The 18303-nt window shown below is 48.5% G+C and overlaps 1 protein-coding gene across 1 annotated transcript in view; it reads left to right on the top strand.

Annotated features, from left to right (window-relative positions):
• Positions 1 to 18303, top strand: part of CNOT1 (CCR4-NOT transcription complex subunit 1) — a 1177977-nt gene that overhangs the window by 227423 nt on the left and 932251 nt on the right. The window contains exon 9 of the mRNA XM_069215998.1: positions 13699 to 13825. Coding sequence (XP_069072099.1) covers positions 13699 to 13825 — 127 coding nt within the window. The remainder of the gene's footprint in view (positions 1 to 13698; positions 13826 to 18303) is intronic.

Genomic DNA, 18303 nt, shown 5'->3' with positions numbered 1-18303 from the left:
CTGCACTTACAATGTCTAAGGTTTTGCTTAGACACTGTAGGGGCATAGTGCTCATGCACCTATGCCCTCACCTGTGGTATAGTGCACCCTGCCTTAGGGCTGTAAGGCCTGCTAGAGGGGTGACTTACCTATGCCACAGGCAGTGTGAGGTTGGCATGTCACCCTGAGGGGAGTACCATGTCGACTTACTCGTTTTGTCCTCTCTAGCACACACAAGCTGGCAAGCAGTGTGTCTGTGCTGAGTGAGGGGTCCCTAGGGTGGCATAAGACATGCTGCAGCCCTTGGAGACCTTCCCTGGCATCAGGGCCCTTGGTACCAGGGGTACCAGTTACAAGGGACTTACCTAGGTGCCAGGGTTGTGCCAATTGTGGAAACAATGGTACGTTTTAGGTGAAAGAACACTGGTGCTGGGGCCTGGTTAGCAGGGTCCCAGCACACTTCTCAGTCAAGTCAGCATCAGTATCAGGCAAAAAGTGGGGGGTAACTGCAACAGGGAACCATTTCTTTACAGAGACTGTACAGGCATATTGCTCATGAAGCAATGTGGTATAGTGCACCCTGTCTTAGAGCTGTAAGACCTGCTAGAGAGGTGACTTACTTATGTCACAGGCTTGGCACCCTGAGCAGGATTCCTTGTCAACTTTACCCTTTTCGCCCCACCAGCACACACAATCTGCAATAGCAGTGTGCGTGTGCTTGGCGAGGGGTCCCTTTAGTTGGCACAATACATGCTGCAGCCCTTAGGGACTCTCCCTCGCCACTGAACCCTTGGTACCACTGGTACCTTTTACAAGCAACTTAGTTGGCAGGGGTGTGAAAATTGTGTAAACAATGGTACAGTTTTAGGGAAAGAACACTGGTGCTGGGGCCTGGTTAACAGGATCCCAGCACACACTCAGTCAAGTTAGCATCAAAACCAGGCAAAAGGTTTTGGGAGTAACCATACCAAAAGAGGAATTTCCTTTCCTTCCTCGGATTTAGTCTGCAGACGTCGCTGTTGAGTTTGGCTGGGGTCAGCCCAGGATGGACTCGCGTTCAGAAGCGCTGAGGGAACCTTCACTGGACTGGTGGGCCACTTGGATTTGGGCTGTGGGCATTGGGTGCAGAGGTGGTTCCAGGCAGTGGTTTCACGGTTTCTCAGGCAGACTTCTTTCTTCTTTAGAGATGTTTCTTTTGGAGCGGTACCACTGTCCACTGGAGTTCTTTTTCTTTATTGAAGGCAGGCAGTCCTTCCAAGGCTTTGGATGTTGCTGGGCTGCAGAACAGTCGTCTTCTGCGTGCAACTTTCTTTGAAGCTGCAGGTAGCTGTCCAAGTTGTGGGGAAAATTCTCCTGTACTTATACTCAGTTTGCAGTGCCTCTTATAATGCGGAGGAGGAGAGGGGGTTCCAACCAGTTACAACTTGTACTAGGAGTGCCCCTTCTCTCCTCCAGCACAGGCTCCAAACATCAGTAGGGGGTAAACAACCCTATTGTGCGAGGCCAGTGCAGAGCCTTTACAAATGCAGGTGTGCCCCACGTCTCCCTTCTCTCAGCCCAGGAAGTCCATACAATATGTAGATGCACCTCTGTGACACCTCTACCCTCCTTGTTTACAGGCTGTCTGAAAAGTATGCACAAAGCCCCAACTGTCAGTCTGACCAGACATGGATTGGAGTCCAGCTGCAAAGCACGAGTCCTAAGCACAGAGAAATGCTTACTTACTAGAAGTGGCATTTCTGTAATAGTAATAAAATATACACCTACACCAGTAAGCAGCATTTTTTATCACCATCACAACCATACTAAGTATGCCTACGCTACCCCTCATATATCAGACAATACCCCTTTACACATCAGGCAGGGCATTTCTAATGTAATCCTATGAGAAGGTAGCCTAACTTGGTGTCTCACTGCTGTGAGTGCTATGTGTCACTACCAGGACAGGCCATGCAACCTGATGGCACATGTCCTGCCTTCTACATACATGGTACCCTGCCCATAGGGCTAGCTAGGGCGTACCTTAAGGGTGACTGACTTGTAGTAAAAGGGGAGTTCTGGGCTTGGCAAGTAAATTTAGATGCCAGGTTGCTGTGGCAGAAAACTGCGCAAACAGGCCCTTTCGGTAGCAGGCCTGGGATAGGTTTGAAAGGCTACTTCAGTGGTTGGCACAAGCAGCGCTATCATGCCCACTAGTAGCATTTAATTTACACGCCCTGAGTATAGGGAATACCACTTTACAAGGTACTTATAGGTAAGCTAAATATGCCAATTAGGTATAACCCAATCATACCAATTCTACAAGGGAGAAAACATGCACTTTAGCACTGGTCAGCTGCGAAAAAGTGCTCAGTCATTACGTCTGACCAGAAAAGGTCAGAAAAATAAGGAGCCACAGTCTGAGGAATGACCCTGTAAATGGGCCAGGTCCCACAGGTATACAAAGGATACTACGCCGAGCTATTTTGTTAATGCATTTTATACTGTATCAACACTAAGGCAATCTATGATAAGTTTAAAAAAAAAAAAAAAATTGCTCACTTGATATGTAATCCAAACTGTAGTTGTGTGCATTTCTAGCGAATAATTTTAGCTGTCCATTAGTAACCGGTACACCCTTGAATCAACAGACATTAAGTTCTGTTGCACTCTGTTAGCTTGTGCTTTTAATTGACTTGGGCAAGCTAATTGACATTTATTTTAACAGGTTTATCCCCTCTTGGGAGTTGGTAATATGTAAGGAATGTATGAGCAGTCTCTATACTACTAGATGTTGCCTAGAGCAGTGTTCTGAAACATTCATATTTGAGTTTGGAAGTGATGTAGAAGTCTTGGCAAATAAGTTTAACACCTGAGTTTTATAAGCAAATGTAGGACATGTCTGAGTGGTATTGAAGTTCCTTATGAACCTTAGCAAGTTTGGTGCATGTGACTGATACTTACCATCTGTAAACTGCAAGCTTTTATGCCATCGCTGCAACATTTTCTCTATCACTTAGCCTTTCTGGTAATCACCGTAGCTCTGTGCGCTTTTTATAGTGTTATGGAAATGCTAGTGTATCTGCTATACAGCTTGTGGTAGTGCCAAAAGCCTAGGAACTGAAGCACAAAATACTCAAGTTTTAAGCAAATTATGAGCCTGTTACAGCATTGAAAGCACGGGATTTTGTTTAAAAACGTGTACCATTTTTAAGATGGTCAGTGTAGGAAGTTGGCTCTGTATGTGCTATTTCAAAGTAAGGAATAGCATGCACAGAGTCCAAGGGTTCCCCTTAGAGGTAAAATAGTGGTAAAAATAGATAATACTAATGCTCTATTTTGTGGTAGTGTGGTCGAGCAGTAGGCTTATCCAAGGAGTAGTGTTAATCATTTGTTGTACATACACATAGACAATAAATGAGGTACACACACTCAGACAAATCCAGCCAATAGGTTTTGTATAGAAAAATATATTTTCTTAGTTTATTTTAAGAACCACAGGTTCAAATTTAACATGTAATATCTTGTTTGAAAGGTATTGCAGGTAAGTACATTAGGAACTTTGAATCATTTCAATTGCATGTATACTTTTCAAGTTATTCACAAATAGCTATTTTAAAAGTGGACACTTAGTGCAATTTTCACAGTTCCTGGGGGAGGTAAGTTTTTGTTAGTTTTACCAGGTAAGTAAGACACTTGCAGGGTTCAGTTCTTGGTCCAAGGTAGCCCACCGTTGGGGGTTCAGAGCAACCCCAAAGTTACCACACCAGCAGCTCAGGGCCGGTCAGGTGCAGAGTTCAAAGTGGTGCCCAAAACGCATAGGCTTCAATGGAGAGACGGGGGTGCCCCGGTTCCAGTCTGCCAGCAGGTAAGTACCCGCGTCTTCGGAGGGCAGACCAGGGGGGTTTTGTAGTGCACCGGGGGGGACACAAGCCCACACAGAAATTTCACCCTCAGCGGCGCGGGGGCGGCCGGGTGCAGTGTTAGAACAAGCGTCGGGTTCGCAATGGAAGTCAATGAGAGATCAAGGGATCTCTTCAGCGCTGCAGGCAGGCAAGGGGGGGCTTCCTCGGGGAAACCTCCACTTGGGCAAGGGAGAGGGACTCCTGGGGGTCACTTCAGCAGTGAAAGTCCGGTCCTTCAGGTCCTGGGGGCTGCGGGTGCAGGGTCTTTTCCAGGCGTCGGGACTTAGGTTTCAGAGAGTCGCGGTCAGGGGAAGCCTCGGGATTCCCTCTGCAGGCTGCGCTGTGGGGACTCAGGGGGGGACAGGTTTTGGTACTCAGTCGTAGAGTAGTCCGGGGGTCCTCCCTGAGGTGTTGGTTCTCCACCAGCCGAGTCGGGGTCGCCGGGTGCAGTGTTGCAAGTCTCACGCTTCTTGCGGGGAGATTGCAGGGTTCTTTAAAGCTGCTTCTTTGGATAAAGTTGCAGTCTTTTTGGAGCAGGTCCGCTGTCCTCGGGAGTTTCTTGTCGTCGTCGAAGCAGGGCAGTCCTCAGAGGATTCAGAGGTCGCTGGTCCCTTTGGAAGGCGTCGCTGGAGCAGAGTTCCTTGGAAGGCAGGAGACAGGCCGGTGAGTTTCTGGAGCCAAGGCAGTTGTTGTCTTCTGGTCTTCCTCTGCAGGGGTTTCAGCTAGGCAGTCCTTCTTCTTGTTGTTGCAGGAATCTAATTTTCAAGGGTTCAGGGTAGCCCTTAAATACTAACTTTAAGGGCGTGTTTAGGTCTGGGGGGTTAGTAGCCAATGGCTACTAGCCCTGAGGGTGGGTACACCCTCTTTGTGCCTCCTCCCAAGGGGAGGGGGTCACAATCCTAACCCTATTGGGGGAATCCTCCATCTGCAAGATGGAGGATTTCTAAAAGTTAGTCACCTCAGCTCAGGACACCTTAGGAGCTGTCCTGACTGGCCAGTGACTCCTCCTTGTTATTCTCATTATTTTCTCCGGCCTTGCCGCCAAACGTGGGGGCCGGGGCCGGAGGGGGCGGGCAACTCCACTAGCTGGAGTGTCCTGCGGTGCTGTGACAAAGGGGTGAGCCTTTGAGGCTCACCGCCAGGTGTTACAGCTCCTGCCTGGGGGAGGTGTTAGCATCTCCACCCAGTGCAGGCTTGGTTACTGGCCTCAGAGTGACAAAGGCACTCTCCCCATGGGGCCAGCAACATGTCTCTAGTGTGGCAGGCTGCTGGAACTAGTCAGCCTACACAGACAGTTGGTTAAGTTTCAGGGGGCACCTCTAAGGTGCCCTCTGTGGTGTATTTTACAATAAAATGTACACTGGCATCAGTGTGCATTTATTGTGCTGAGAAGTTTGATACCAAACTTCCCAGTTTTCAGTGTAGCCATTATGGTGCTGTGGAGTTCGTGTTTGACAAACTCCCAGACCATATACTCTTATGGCTACCCTGCACTTGCAATGTCTAAGGTTTTGTTTAGACACTGTAGGGGTACCATGCTCATGCACTGGTACCCTCACCTATGGTATAGTGCACCCTGCCTTAGGGCTGTAAGGCCTGCTAGAGGGGTGACTGACCTATACTTGCATAGGCAGTGAGAGGCTGGCATGGCACCCTGAGGGGAGTGCCATGTCGACTTACTCGTTTTGTCCTCACTAGCACACACAAGCTGGCAAGCAGTGTGTCTGTGCTGAGTGAGAGGTCTCCAGGGTGGCATAAGACATGCTGCAGCCCTTAGAGACCTTCCTTGGCATCAGGGCCCTTGGTACTAGAAGTACCAGTTACAAGGGACTTATCTGGATGCCAGGGTCTGCCAATTGTGGATACAAAAGTACAGGTTAGGGAAAGAACACTGGTGCTAGGGCCTGGTTAGCAGGCCTCCGCACACTTTCAATTGTAAAAATAGCATCAGCAAAGGCAAAAAGTCAGGGGGCAACCATGCCAAGGAGGCATTTCCTTACACAACCCCCCCCAAACGAAAGAGGATGAGACTAACCTTTCCCAAGAGAGTCTTCATTTTCTAAGTGGAAGAACCTGGAAAGGCCATCTGCATTGGCATGGGCAGTCCCAGGTCTGTGTTCCACTATAAAGTCCATTCCCTGTAGGGAGATGGACCACCTCAACAGTTTAGGATTTTCACCTTTCATTTGCATCAGCCATTTGAGAGGTCTGTGGTCAGTTTGAACTAGGAAGTGAGTCCCAAAGAGGTATGGTCTCAGCTTCTTCAGGGACCAAACCACAGCAAAGGCCTCCCTCTCAATGGCACTCCAACGCTGCTCCCTGGGGAGTAACCTCCTGCTAATGAAAACAACAGGCTGGTCAAGGCCATCATCCTTTGTTTGGGACAAAACTGCCCCTATCCCATGTTCAGAGGCATCTGTCTGCGCAATGAACTGCTTAGAATAATCTGGAGCTTTTAGAACTGGTGCTGAGCACATTGCTTGTTTCAGGGTGTCAAAGGCCTGTTGGCATTCTACAGTCCAGTTCACTTTCTTGGGCATTTTCTTGGAGGTGAGTTCAGTGAGGGCTGTCACAATGGATCCATATCCCTTCACAAACCTCCTGTAATACCCAGTCAAGCCAAGGAATGCCCTGACTTGAGTCTGGGTTTTTGGAGCTACCCAGTCCAGAATAGTCTGGATCTTGGGTTGGAGTGGCTGAACTTGGCCTCCACCTACAAGGTGGCCCAAGTAAACCACAGTTCCCTGCCCTATCTGGCATTTGGATGCCTTGATAGAGAGGCCTGCAGATTGCAGAGCCTTCAAAACCTTCTTCAGGTGGACCAGGTGATCCTGCCAGGTGGAGCTAAAGACAGCAATATCATCAAGATAAGCTGTGCTACAGGACTCCAAGCCAGCAAGGACTTGATTCACCAACCTTTGGAAGGTGGCAGGGGCATTCTTTAAACCAAAGGGCATAACAGTAAACTGATAATGCCCATCAGGTGTGGAGAATGCTGTTTTCTCTTTTGCTCCAGGTGCCATTTTTATTTGCCAGTACCCTGCTGTCAAGTCAAAGGTACTTAAGAATTTGGCAGCACCTAATTTCTCTATGAGCTCATCAGCTCTAGGAATTGGATGGGCGTCTGTCTTGGTGACAGAATTGAGCCCTCTGTAGTCCACACAAAACCTCATCTCTTTCTTTCCATCTTTGGTGTGAGGTTTGGGGACTAAGACCACTGGGCTAGCCCAGGGGCTGTCAGAGCGCTCAATTACTCCCAATTCCAGCATCTTGTGGACTTCCACCTTGATGCTTTCCTTAACATGGTCAGACTGTCTAAAAATTTAGTTTTTGACAGGCATGCTGTCTCCTGTGTCCACATCATGGGTACACAGGTGTGTCTGACCAGGGGTTAGGGAGAAGAGTTCAGGAAACTGTTGTAGGATCCTCCTGCAATCAGCTTGCTGTTGGCCAGAGAGGGTGTCTGAGTAGATCACTCCATCTACTGAGCCATCTTTTGGGTCTGATGACAGAAGATCAGGGAGAGGTTCACTCTCTGCCTCCTGATCCTCATCTGTTACCATCAACAGATTTACATCAGCCCTGTCATGGAAGAGCTTAAGGCGGTTCACATGGATCACCCTCTTGGGGCTCCTGCTTGTGCCCAGGTCCACCAGGTAGGTGACCTGACTCTTCCTTTCTAGTACTCGGTAAGGGCCACTCCATTTGTCCTGAAGTGCCCTGGGAGCCACAGGCTCCAGAACCCAGACTTTCTGCCCTGGTTGGAACTCAACCATTGCAGCCTTTTGGTCATACCAAAACTTCTGGAGCTGTTGGCTGGCCTCAAGGTTTTTGGTTGCCTTTTCCATGTACTCTGCCATTCTAGAGCGAAGGCCAAGTACATAGTCCACTATGTCCTGTTTAGGCTCATGAAGAGGTCTCTCCCAGCCTTCTTTAACAAGAGCAAGTGGTCCCCTTACAGGGTGACCAAACAGAAGTTCAAAGGGTGAGAATCCTACTCCCTTCTGTGGCACCTCTCTGTAAGCGAAAAGCAGACATGGCAAGAGGACATCCCATCTCCTTTTGAGCTTTTCTGGGAGCCCCATGATCATGCCTTTTAGTGTTTTGTTGAATCTCTCAACTAAGCCATTAGTTTGTGGATGGTATGGTGTAGTGAATTTGTAAGTCTCTCCACACTCATTCCACATGTGTTTTAGGTATGCTGACATGAAGTTGGTACCTCTGTCAGACACCACCTCCTTAGGGAAACCCACTCTGGTAAAGATACCAATGAGGGCCTTGGCTACTGCAGGGGCAGTAGTCGACTCAAGGGGAATAGCTTCAGGATACCTAGTAGCATGATCCACTACTACTAGGATATACATATTTCCTGAGGCTGTGGGAGGTTCTAGTGGACCAACTGTCCACACCCACTCTTTCAAAGGGGACCCCCACCACTGGAAGTGGAATGAGGGGGGCCTTTGGATGCCCACCTGTCTTACCACTGGCTTGACAGGTGGGGCAGGAGAGGCAAAACTCCTTAACCTTGTGGGACATATTGGGCCAGTAGAAGTGGTTGACTAACCTCTCCCACGTCTTGGTTTGTCCCAAATGCCCAGCAAGGGGAATATCATGGGCTAAGGTCAGAATAAACTCTCTGAACGACTGAGGCACTACCACTCTCCTAGTGGCACCAGGTTTGGGGTCTCTGGCCTCAGTGTACAGGAGTCCATCTTCCCAATAGACCCTATGTGTTCCATTTTTCTTGCCCTTGGACTCTTCAGCAACTTGCTGCCTAAGGCCTTCAAGAGAGGGACAGGTTTCTTGTCCCTTACACAGCTCCTCCCTTGAGGGTCCCCCTGGGCCTAAGAGCTCAACCTGATAAGGTTCAAGCTCCAAAGGCTCAGTTCCCTCAGAGGCCAGAACTTCTTCCTGAGAAGAGAGGTTCTCTTTTTCTGACTGTGTTGCAGTTGGTTTCTCAACTGACTTTCCTTTTCTCTTGGTAGGCTGGGCCTTTCTTCCAGACTCCAGCTCTACTTTTTCACCCTGTGCCTTGCACTGTGCTCTTGTTTTTACACACACCAGTTCAGGGATACCCAGCATGGCTGCATGGGTTTTTAGTTCTACCTCAGCCCATGCTGAGGACTCCAGGTCATTTCCAAGCAGACAGTCTACTGGGATGTTTGAGGAGACCACCACCTGTTTCAGGCCATTGACCCCTCCCCATTCTAAAGTTACCATTGCCATGGGATGTGCTTTAGTCTGATTGTCAGCGTTGGTGACTGTATAGGTTTTTCCAGTCAGGTATTGGCCAGGGGAAACCAGTTTCTCTGTCACCATGGTGACACTGGCACCTGTATCCCTCAGGCCCTCTACACTTGTCCCATTAATAAAGAGCTGCTGCCTGTATTTTTGCATGTTAGGCGGCCAGGCAGCTAGTGTGGCTAAATCCACCCCACCCTCAGAGACTAGAGTAGCTTCAGTGTGGACCCTGATTTGCTCTGGGCACACTGTTGATCCCACTTGGAGACTAGCCATTCCAGTGTTACCTGGATTGGAGTTTGGAGTGGAACTTTTCTTGTGACAGGCCTTGTCTCCAGTTTGGTGTCCAGACTGACTACAGCTACGACACCAGGCCTTTTTGGGATCAAAGTTTTTACCCTTGTACCCAGGATTGTTTTGTGAAGAGGCTCTGGGCCCACCCTCCTGTGCAGGTTTTTGGGGGCCTGTAGAAGACTCTTTACTATTTTTATTTTTGGCTGTCTCACCACCTTTCCCCTGGGGAGGTTTTGTGACCCCTTTCTTTTGGTCACCCCCTGTGGAAGTTTTGGACACCCTTGTCTTGACCCAATGGTCCGCCTTCTTTCCCAATTCTTGGGGAGAAATTGGTCCTAGGTCTACCAGATGCTGATGCAGTTTATCATTGAAACAATTACTTAACAGGTGTTCTTTCACAAATAAATTGTACAGCCCATCATAATTACTTACACCACTGCCTTGAATCCAACCATCTAGTGTTTTTACTGAGTAGTCTACAAAGTCAACCCAGGTCTGGCTCGAGGATTTTTGAGCCCCCCTGAATCTAATCCTATACTCCTCAGTGGAGAATCCAAAGCCCTCAATCAGGGTACCCTTCACGAGGTCATAAGATTCTGCATCTTTTCCAGAGAGTGTGAGGAGTCTATCCCTACACTTTCCTGTGAACATTTCCCAAAGGAGAGCACCCCAGTGAGATCTGTTCACTTTTCTGGTTACACAAGCCCTCTCAAAAGCTGTGAACCATTTGGTGATGTCATCACCATCTTCATATTTAGTTACAATCCCTTTAGGGATTTTCAACATGTCAGGAGAATCTCTGACCCTATTTATGTTGCTGCCACCATTGATGGGTCCTAGGCCCATCTCTTGTCTTTCCCTTTCTATGGCTAGGATCTGTCTTTCCAAAGCCAATCTTTTGGCCATCCTGGCTAACTGGATGTCCTCTTCACTGGAGTTATCCTCAGTGATTTCAGAGTTGTTGGTCCCTCCTGTGAGGGAACCTGCATCTCTGACTATTTGTGGAGTCAGGGCTTGAGAAGCCCTGTTCTCCCTAAGTAGGACTGGAGGGGGGGAATTTCCCTCCAAGTCACTATCTTCATCCTCTGTGTTGCCATCCTCAGAGGGGTTGGCTTTTTCAAACTCTGCCAAAAGCTCCTGGAGCTGTACTTTGGTAGGTTTGGAGCCCATTGTTATTTTCTTTAGTTTACAGAGTGACCTTAGCTCTCTCATCTGTAGATGGAGGTAAGGTGTGGTGTCGAGTTCCACCACATTCACATCTGTGCTAGACATTATGCTTCTAAAAGTTGGAATACTTTTTAAGAAACTAAACTGGTTCTAGAATCTAATTCAAACTTTTAACAAACTTTTAAACTCTAAAAGAAATGCTAACAGGGACTAACACAAGGCCCTAGCAGGACTTTAAAGAATTTAGAAAACTTTTCAAATTGCAAAAATCAATTTCTAATGACAATTTTGGAATTTGTCGTGTGATCAGGTATTGGCTGAGTAGTCCAGCAAATGCAAAGTCTTGTACCCCACCGCTGATCCACCAATGTAGGAAGTTGGCTCTGTATGTGCTTTTTCAAAGTAAGGAATAGCATGCACAGAGTCCAAGGGTTCCCCTTAGAGGTAAAATAGTGGTAAAAATAGATAATACTAATGCTCTATTTTGTGGTAGTGTGGTCGAGCAGTAGGCTTATCCAAGGAGTAGTGTTAAGCATTTGTTGTACATACACATAGACAATAAATGAGGTACACACACTCAGACAAATCCAGCCAATAGGTTTTGCATAGAAAAATATATTTTCTTAGTTTATTTTAAGAACCACAGGTTCAAATTTAACATGTAATATCTTGTTTGAAAGGTATTGCAGGTAAGTACATTAGGAACTTTGAATCATTTCAATTGCATGTATACTTTTCAAGTTATTCACAAATAGCTATTTTAAAAGTGGACACAGTGCAATTTTCACAGTTCCTGGGGGAGGTAAGTTTTTGTTAGTTTTACCAGGTAAGTAAGACACTTACAGGGTTCAGTTCTTGGTCCAAGGTAGCCCACCGTTGGGGGTTCAGAGCAACCCCAAAGTTACCACACCAGCAGCTCAGGGCCGGTCAGGTGCAGAGTTCAAAGTGGTGCCCAAAACGCATAGGCTTCAATGGAGAGAAGGGGGTGCCCCGGTTCCAGTCTGCCAGCAGGTAAGTACCCGCGTCTTCGGAGGGCAGACCAGGGGGGTTTTGTAGTGCACCGGGGGGGGACACAAGCCCACACAGAAATTTCACCCTCAGCGGCGCGGGGGCGGCCGGGTGCAGTGTTAGAACAAGCGTCGGGTTCGCAATGGAAGTCAATGAGAGATCAAGGGATCTCTTCAGCGCTGCAGGCAGGCAAGGGGGGGCTTCCTCGGGGAAACCTCCACTTGGGCAAGGGAGAGGGACTCCTGGGGGTCACTTCTGCAGTGAAAGTCCGGTCCTTCAGGTCCTGGGGGCTGCGGGTGCAGGGTCTTTTCCAGGCGTCGGGACTTAGGTTTCAGAGAGTCGCGGTCAGGGGAAGCCTCGGGATTCCCTCTGCAGGCGGCGCTGTGGGGACTCAGGGGGGACAGGTTTTGGTACTCACAGTCGTAGAGTAGTCCGGGGGTCCTCCCTGAGGTGTTGGTTCTCCACCAGCCGAGTCGGGGTCGCCGGGTGCAGTGTTGCAAGTCTCACGCTTCTTGCGGGGAGATTGCAGGGTTCTTTAAAGCTGCTTCTTTGGATAAAGTTGCAGTCTTTTTGGAGCAGGTCTGCTGTCCTCGGGAGTTTCTTGTCGTCGAAGCAGGGCAGTCCTCCGAGGATTCAGAGGTCGCTGGTCCCTTTGGAAGGCGTCGCTGGAGCAGAGTTCCTTGAAAGGCAGGAGACAGGCCGGTGAGTTTCTGGAGCCAAGGCAGTTGTTGTCTTCTGGTCTTCCTCTGCAGGGGTTTCAGCTAGGCAGTCCTTCTTCTTGTTGTTGCAGGAATCTAATTTTCTAGGGTTCAGGGTAGCCCTTAAATACTAACTTTAAGGGCGTGTTTAGGTCTGGGGGGTTAGTAGCCAATGGCTACTAGCCCTGAGGGTGGGTACACCCTCTTTGTGCCTCCTCCCAAGGGGAGGGGGTCACATCCCTAATCCTATTGGGGGAATCCTCCATCTGCAAGATGGAGGATTTCTAAAAGTTAGTCACCTCAGCTCAGGACACCTTAGGGGCTGTCCTGACTGGCCAGTGACTCCTCCTTGTTATTCTCATTATTTTCTCCGGCCTTGCCGCCAAAAGTGGGGGCCGGGGGCGGGCAACTCCACTAGCTGGAGTGTCCTGCGGTGCTGTGACAAAGGGGTGAGCCTTTGAGGCTCACCGCCAGGTGTTACAGCTCATGCCTGGGGGAGGTGTTAGCATCTCCACCCAGTGCAGGCTTGGTTACTGGCCTCAGAGTGACAAAGGCACTCTCCCCATGGGGCCAGCAACATGTCTCTAGTGTGGCAGGCTGCTGGAACTAGTCAGCCTACACAGACAGTCGGTTAAGTTTCAGGGGGCACCTCTAAGGTGCCCTCTGTGGTGTATTTTACAATAAAATGTACACTGGCATCAGTGTGCATTTATTGTGCTGAGAAGTTTGATACCAAACTTCCCAGTTTTCAGTGTAGCCATTATGGTGCTGTGGAGTTCGTGTTTGACAAACTCCCAGACCATATACTCTTATGGCTACCCTGCACTTACAATGTCTAAGGTTTTGTTTAGACACTGTAGGGGTACCATGCTCATGCACTGGTACCCTCACCTATGGTATAGTGCACCCTGCCTTAGGGCTGTAAGGCCTGCTAGAGGGGTGACTGACCTATACTTGCATAGGCAGTGAGAGGCTGGCATGGCACCCTGAGGGGAGTGCCATGTCGACTTACTCGTTTTGTCCTCACTAGCACACACAAGCTGGCAAGCAGTGTGTCTGTGCTGAGTGAGAGGTCTCCAGGGTGGCATAAGACATGCTGCAGCCCTTAGAGACCTCCCTTGGCATCAGGGCCCTTGGTACTAGAAGTACCAGTTACAAGGGACTTATCTGGATGCCAGGGTCTGCCAATTGTGGATACAAAAGTACAGGTTAGGGAAAGAACACTGGTGCTGGGGCCTGGTTAGCAGGCCTCAGCACACTTTCAATTGTAAACATAGCATCAGCAAAGGCAAAAAGTCAGGGGGCAACCATGCCAAGGAGGCATTTCCTTACAGTCAGTTTTTAAGTTGACAGTTTTCTCTGTGCTGGAACTTGACCTGCTTCCTTAAGAATAATTTACGTGTTTTGATTTCATTTTCTTTTTGCAGTGTGGAAGAATGTCGGAATATCATTGTTCAGTTTGGTGTTCGGGAAGTCACAGCTGTGCAGGTTGCCAGGGTTCTAGGAATGATGGCTCGAACTCACTCTGGACTTACTGATGGCATTCCATTACAGGTAAGGGTTTTCCAGTGTCTGCAGAATGTAGAGCGCTTAACCTCTGGAAAGGAATTTGGATTTTAGTATCAGACTCAGTATTAAAGTATCCATATTGGCATTTGCTTGCCTGTGACCCAAAATCTCGATCATTGCTATTTTCATTAAATATGTAAGCAGTAAAATGTTTGCAACATTTGGTGTAGGACACAGGCAGTGCCAACTCATTCTGGTCTTATTAGTAGCTGGCATAGTACAAAATTGTCGTCAAGGTATTTTTTTAGGTTTCAAGGAGTTGTGATGACAACGCAAAATGTTATCCGTATACAGATTCCATGCCAGAATATTACCCCTCATCTCCAATGTAGTTTGGTGATGACTGGCTCCACCTGAGACCCTTTTGTGACTGAAAGGAACTGTAGAGCTCTGATAAGAATGTTAAATGGGACCAGAGAGTACCACTCAACAGTTGATCGTTCATCATTGATGGAGGGAGGAGTGGGTTAGGCCAAGGGCTCCACCTTAGCTCACACAGGCAGACTAATTGCAGCTTCAAACAGAGAAGGTACTTCTGCTGGGATGATGGCCAACAAGTTAGTGGGAGAAGTCTAGAAAGTGGTTACCAGAGCAGCCAGTCAGCAGGCCTCAAGGGCTGCCTATATTCAGCATAAAATATGGTGTCTATGGCTAAAGTATTTCATCAGAAGTAGCATCTGGATCCATATGCATGCTTCAAAAGTGAGTGAACTTTTATCTCAGGCGGGCTCATATTTCAAGAATTATTGAAACAACCCAGGTAATTGAGATTGTCCTCTGACTTCCACATCTCTTACATGCTAAAGATACTTCTCTCGTAGGGGATTTCCATGTATAGTCATAAGCACTGAATAGTTCTGCACGCCTGCGGGGACCCCGGAGCACTGATGTGAAGTATATTAAGTGCAGATACCAGCCCTTTGAAAAAGGTCTGTCAAAAACCACTTAAGAATACCACTGTGCACCTATGCGAACAGCTACACAGGCCAAATTGTTGAAAAGAAAACAGCTGTAGTGTAAATTCACGTTCAAACACTCATTTATTCTAGAAATGTAATAAAAAATACATTCTCATACATTATTTACACCTCATGAGAATAAAACTATGCAGGGCAGTGTAGCCCGTAGGCTGCCATTATACAGAATGTAAATAGAGCTGTGCCTTTAAGAAAGTAAAGTCTTCCTGTATCCCATCATGCACAGCAAAAGGCAGTTGACTCAGTTCTTTTTTTCCGGCTCCTTCTGACAGGACCCTGAAGCATTGACCTCTACCTCACAAAGCCTTTTTTGACAGAAAATTCAATTAAAACCTTTTGAATTTCAATTTCACTCAACGTTTTTAATATTGAGTGAACATTTGCTAACCTTTTCTGTCAAGTTCTGACAGAAATGTAAGGTTTTTCTATTTTAGAATGCCTTCACTTTTTGATAAATGTCCTTCTTGTGGCAGAAAAAAGGCTAAAACAGACCCACACCAGGTCTGTATAATTTGCCTTCCATCCAGCCACAAACCTGACTCCTGTGACATTTGTAGAACATTCTCCAGAAGAACCCTTCGTGATAGGGAGAAAATTCGACTTCAGGCAAGAGAGGACAGGAGAAGAAGTGGTCAATCTACCACAGAGCGAGGAGAAGGTCAATCTTCTACCAGGGCTCACACTGCTTCCTCTGCAACTTCTGCCAGACCTGCTCATAAACGACATAGATCTCCGACAACGTCGAGGGCATCGACGTTGAGGCCAGGAACGGCGCCAACATGCTCGCCGTCGAAGACCGGCTCACCGAGAAAGAGGCATCGCTCGACGTCGGCAGCCGTTTCGCCGTCGAGACGGCATGGACGCTCGCCGTCGAAGATCTTGGTCCGGGTCACCGTCGACGCGATGAGGACGATCGGCGTCGAGGGATAGTGCTCGCCGTCGAAGACTGTCGCCGTTATCACATTGACGTCGAGGAAGGTCGTCATCGAGAGGATCTCAGCGGCGAGGGGAATCAACGCCAAGAGGCACCCGCCGTCACCGTACTTCGACGCCGAGGAGTGTGTCGACGTTGAGGCGACAGTCAAAGAGGCCTGGAAGGGTTTATACCACTTCAGAATCCTCGGCCTCACTCATCCTACTTCCCGCTTCGCCTCAGCTGTCTCCTCAACAGCCGCCGTTGCCACAGACACCGGTAACACCTACGGCTCCTCTTCCGGCTCCCCCTTCAGAGTCTGTTCCGGTGACTCCAGCGGAATCCATAAGACATTCCTCTAGACGTTCGTCTTCCTCTCGGCACCATCGACATGAGTCACTTCAGAGATCTTCACATTCACGTCATAGACATTCCTCTTCGTCTACACGGGATTACTCTCCAACCCTGTCAGACTCACCGTCCCAGAGTGTCCCCCATAGATGACGTGAATACTTTCCAAGAGGTTCTAGTGTGCGGGGCGACCAAACTAAATATCCCGCTGGCGGTACCCGCCCCATCGACCTCGGTGATTTTTGAGACTTTACACCAGAGAACACCCTCAAGACCTTTACTTCCTCTGGTCCCAGGTCTTCTTGAACCGGCAATGGATATTTTTCTGACACCGGCCACAACGAAATCTGCTCCTTCCAGGCTTATTAAAAAGTATTGCCCACCGGAGCAAGACCCTCTATTCCTAAGGCCGGACTCTGTGGTTATAGTAGCGGCAAAGAAATTACTCTACATCTCCGTCTTCCTCCTCGCCTCCGGACAAGGAGAGCAGAAAGATCGATGCCGCAGGCAGAAAAGTATGCTCTACTGCAGACATTACAATGAAAGCAGCCAGTGCTACTGCTTTATTAGGAAGATATGATCGTGCTCTTTGGGACTCTATGCTACAGTTTGCGGAACACCTACTCAAAGACAAAAGGGAAGATTTCTTGGAAGTCGTGGGTGAGGGTGCCATGGTTTCCATCCAGGTGATAAGCGCTGCTGCTGATTCTTCGGTGCTGTCGGCACATAACTACGCTCATGGAGTAGCTTTAAGACGACACGCTTGGCTGTGATTGACATCTCTCAAGCCAGAGGCACAGGAGAGAATTCAGAATTTACCATTCTCAGGCTCCACCTTGTTCGGCTCTCATGCCGATGACGAGATGTCAAGAATAAAGTCTGAGCTAGACACTTTAAAAGCGGTAGGCATCGAACGCCCAAAGGAACAACGAAAAGTATTCCGTCCCTACCAGCGAAGGCTATTCACCCACAGGTATCAGACACCACACTGGATGTCCTCACGTCCCCAGCAGCAACAACCTCATCAAAGGGCCTTCTCGACACAGAGAAAGTCGACAAGGGGTCGTTCCACGCCGCAAGCTCGGGCAACTCGCCAGGCTCCCGCGTCTAAGCCCTGAATCTTCGCTTCCCCCTCCTCCGTTATCCACTCTGGTAGGGGGAAGTATCTCAAATCATCTGGACGAGTGGCTACGCATCACGTCAGACGCCTGGGTATTGAATATTGTGCGAAATGGTTACGCTCTCAGATTCATCAGTCCTCCATCTGTTCCGCCCAAACCAGTCAGCCACCACCTCGAAGCTCTTCAGTTAGAAGTAGCAATCCTATTACAAAAAAGAGCAATAGAGCCTGTCCCGATCAACCAACGCGGGAAAGGGGTTTATTAGAGGTATTTTCTAGTGCCAAAGAAGGACAAACAAGAGCTTCGGCCCATTCTAGACCTAAGGACAGTAAACAAGTGGATTCGCAGAGAGAAATTCAGGATGCTATCCTTGCACCAAATTTACCTACAACTTCGTCAGGGCGACTGGCTCTGCGCGATAGACCTTCGCAACACTTATTTTCACATTCCGGTGAGCGAGAAACATCAAATTCCTAAGGTTCACCGTCGGCAAAAGTCATTACCAATTTGCGGTTCTACCCTTCGGCCTCAAATCAGCACCGAGAACCTTTTCCAAATGCATGGCGTTGTTAGCCGCCCATTTGAGGAAACATCGAATATTTGTCTACCCCTATCTAGACGATTGGCTCATAAAGGCCTCCAGCTATCTAGAGGCTCAACAACATTTCAACTGGGCTCAACAGCTGCTCCAGAATCTCGGTCTTCAAGTCAATCTTCTCAAGTCCACAGCAACGCCTGTTCAGAGGCTGCATTACTTAGGGGCCATTATAGATACCAATCAAGGAAAGGTGTTTCCTTCGGATGAACGACGATTGTCGATTCTCCAAAAGTGCAAACAACTAGAGAGAACACCACAGACCACTGCAAGAGTAATATCCTCTCTACTGGGCTCGATGGCGTCTTGTATCCACCTCGTTCCCAATGCTCGCCTCCATATGAGACCCTTACAGGAGTGCCTGGAGGATCAATGGTGCCAACTGATGGACGATTGGGAGAGCAGAGTCCTTCTTTCCCCCTACGCCCTACAATCCCTCAAGTGGCGGTGTTCACCCAACAATCTCTTGGTGGGGATTCCTTTCCAGCAACAGACTCCAGCTCAAA

The sequence above is a fragment of the Pleurodeles waltl genome, chromosome 12 (assembly GCF_031143425.1).
Source record: "Pleurodeles waltl isolate 20211129_DDA chromosome 12, aPleWal1.hap1.20221129, whole genome shotgun sequence".
Taxonomy (NCBI): Eukaryota; Metazoa; Chordata; class Amphibia; order Caudata; family Salamandridae; genus Pleurodeles; species Pleurodeles waltl.
Note: the sequence above shows the minus strand (reverse complement) of the source record. Positions and strands in the feature narration are given on the sequence as shown.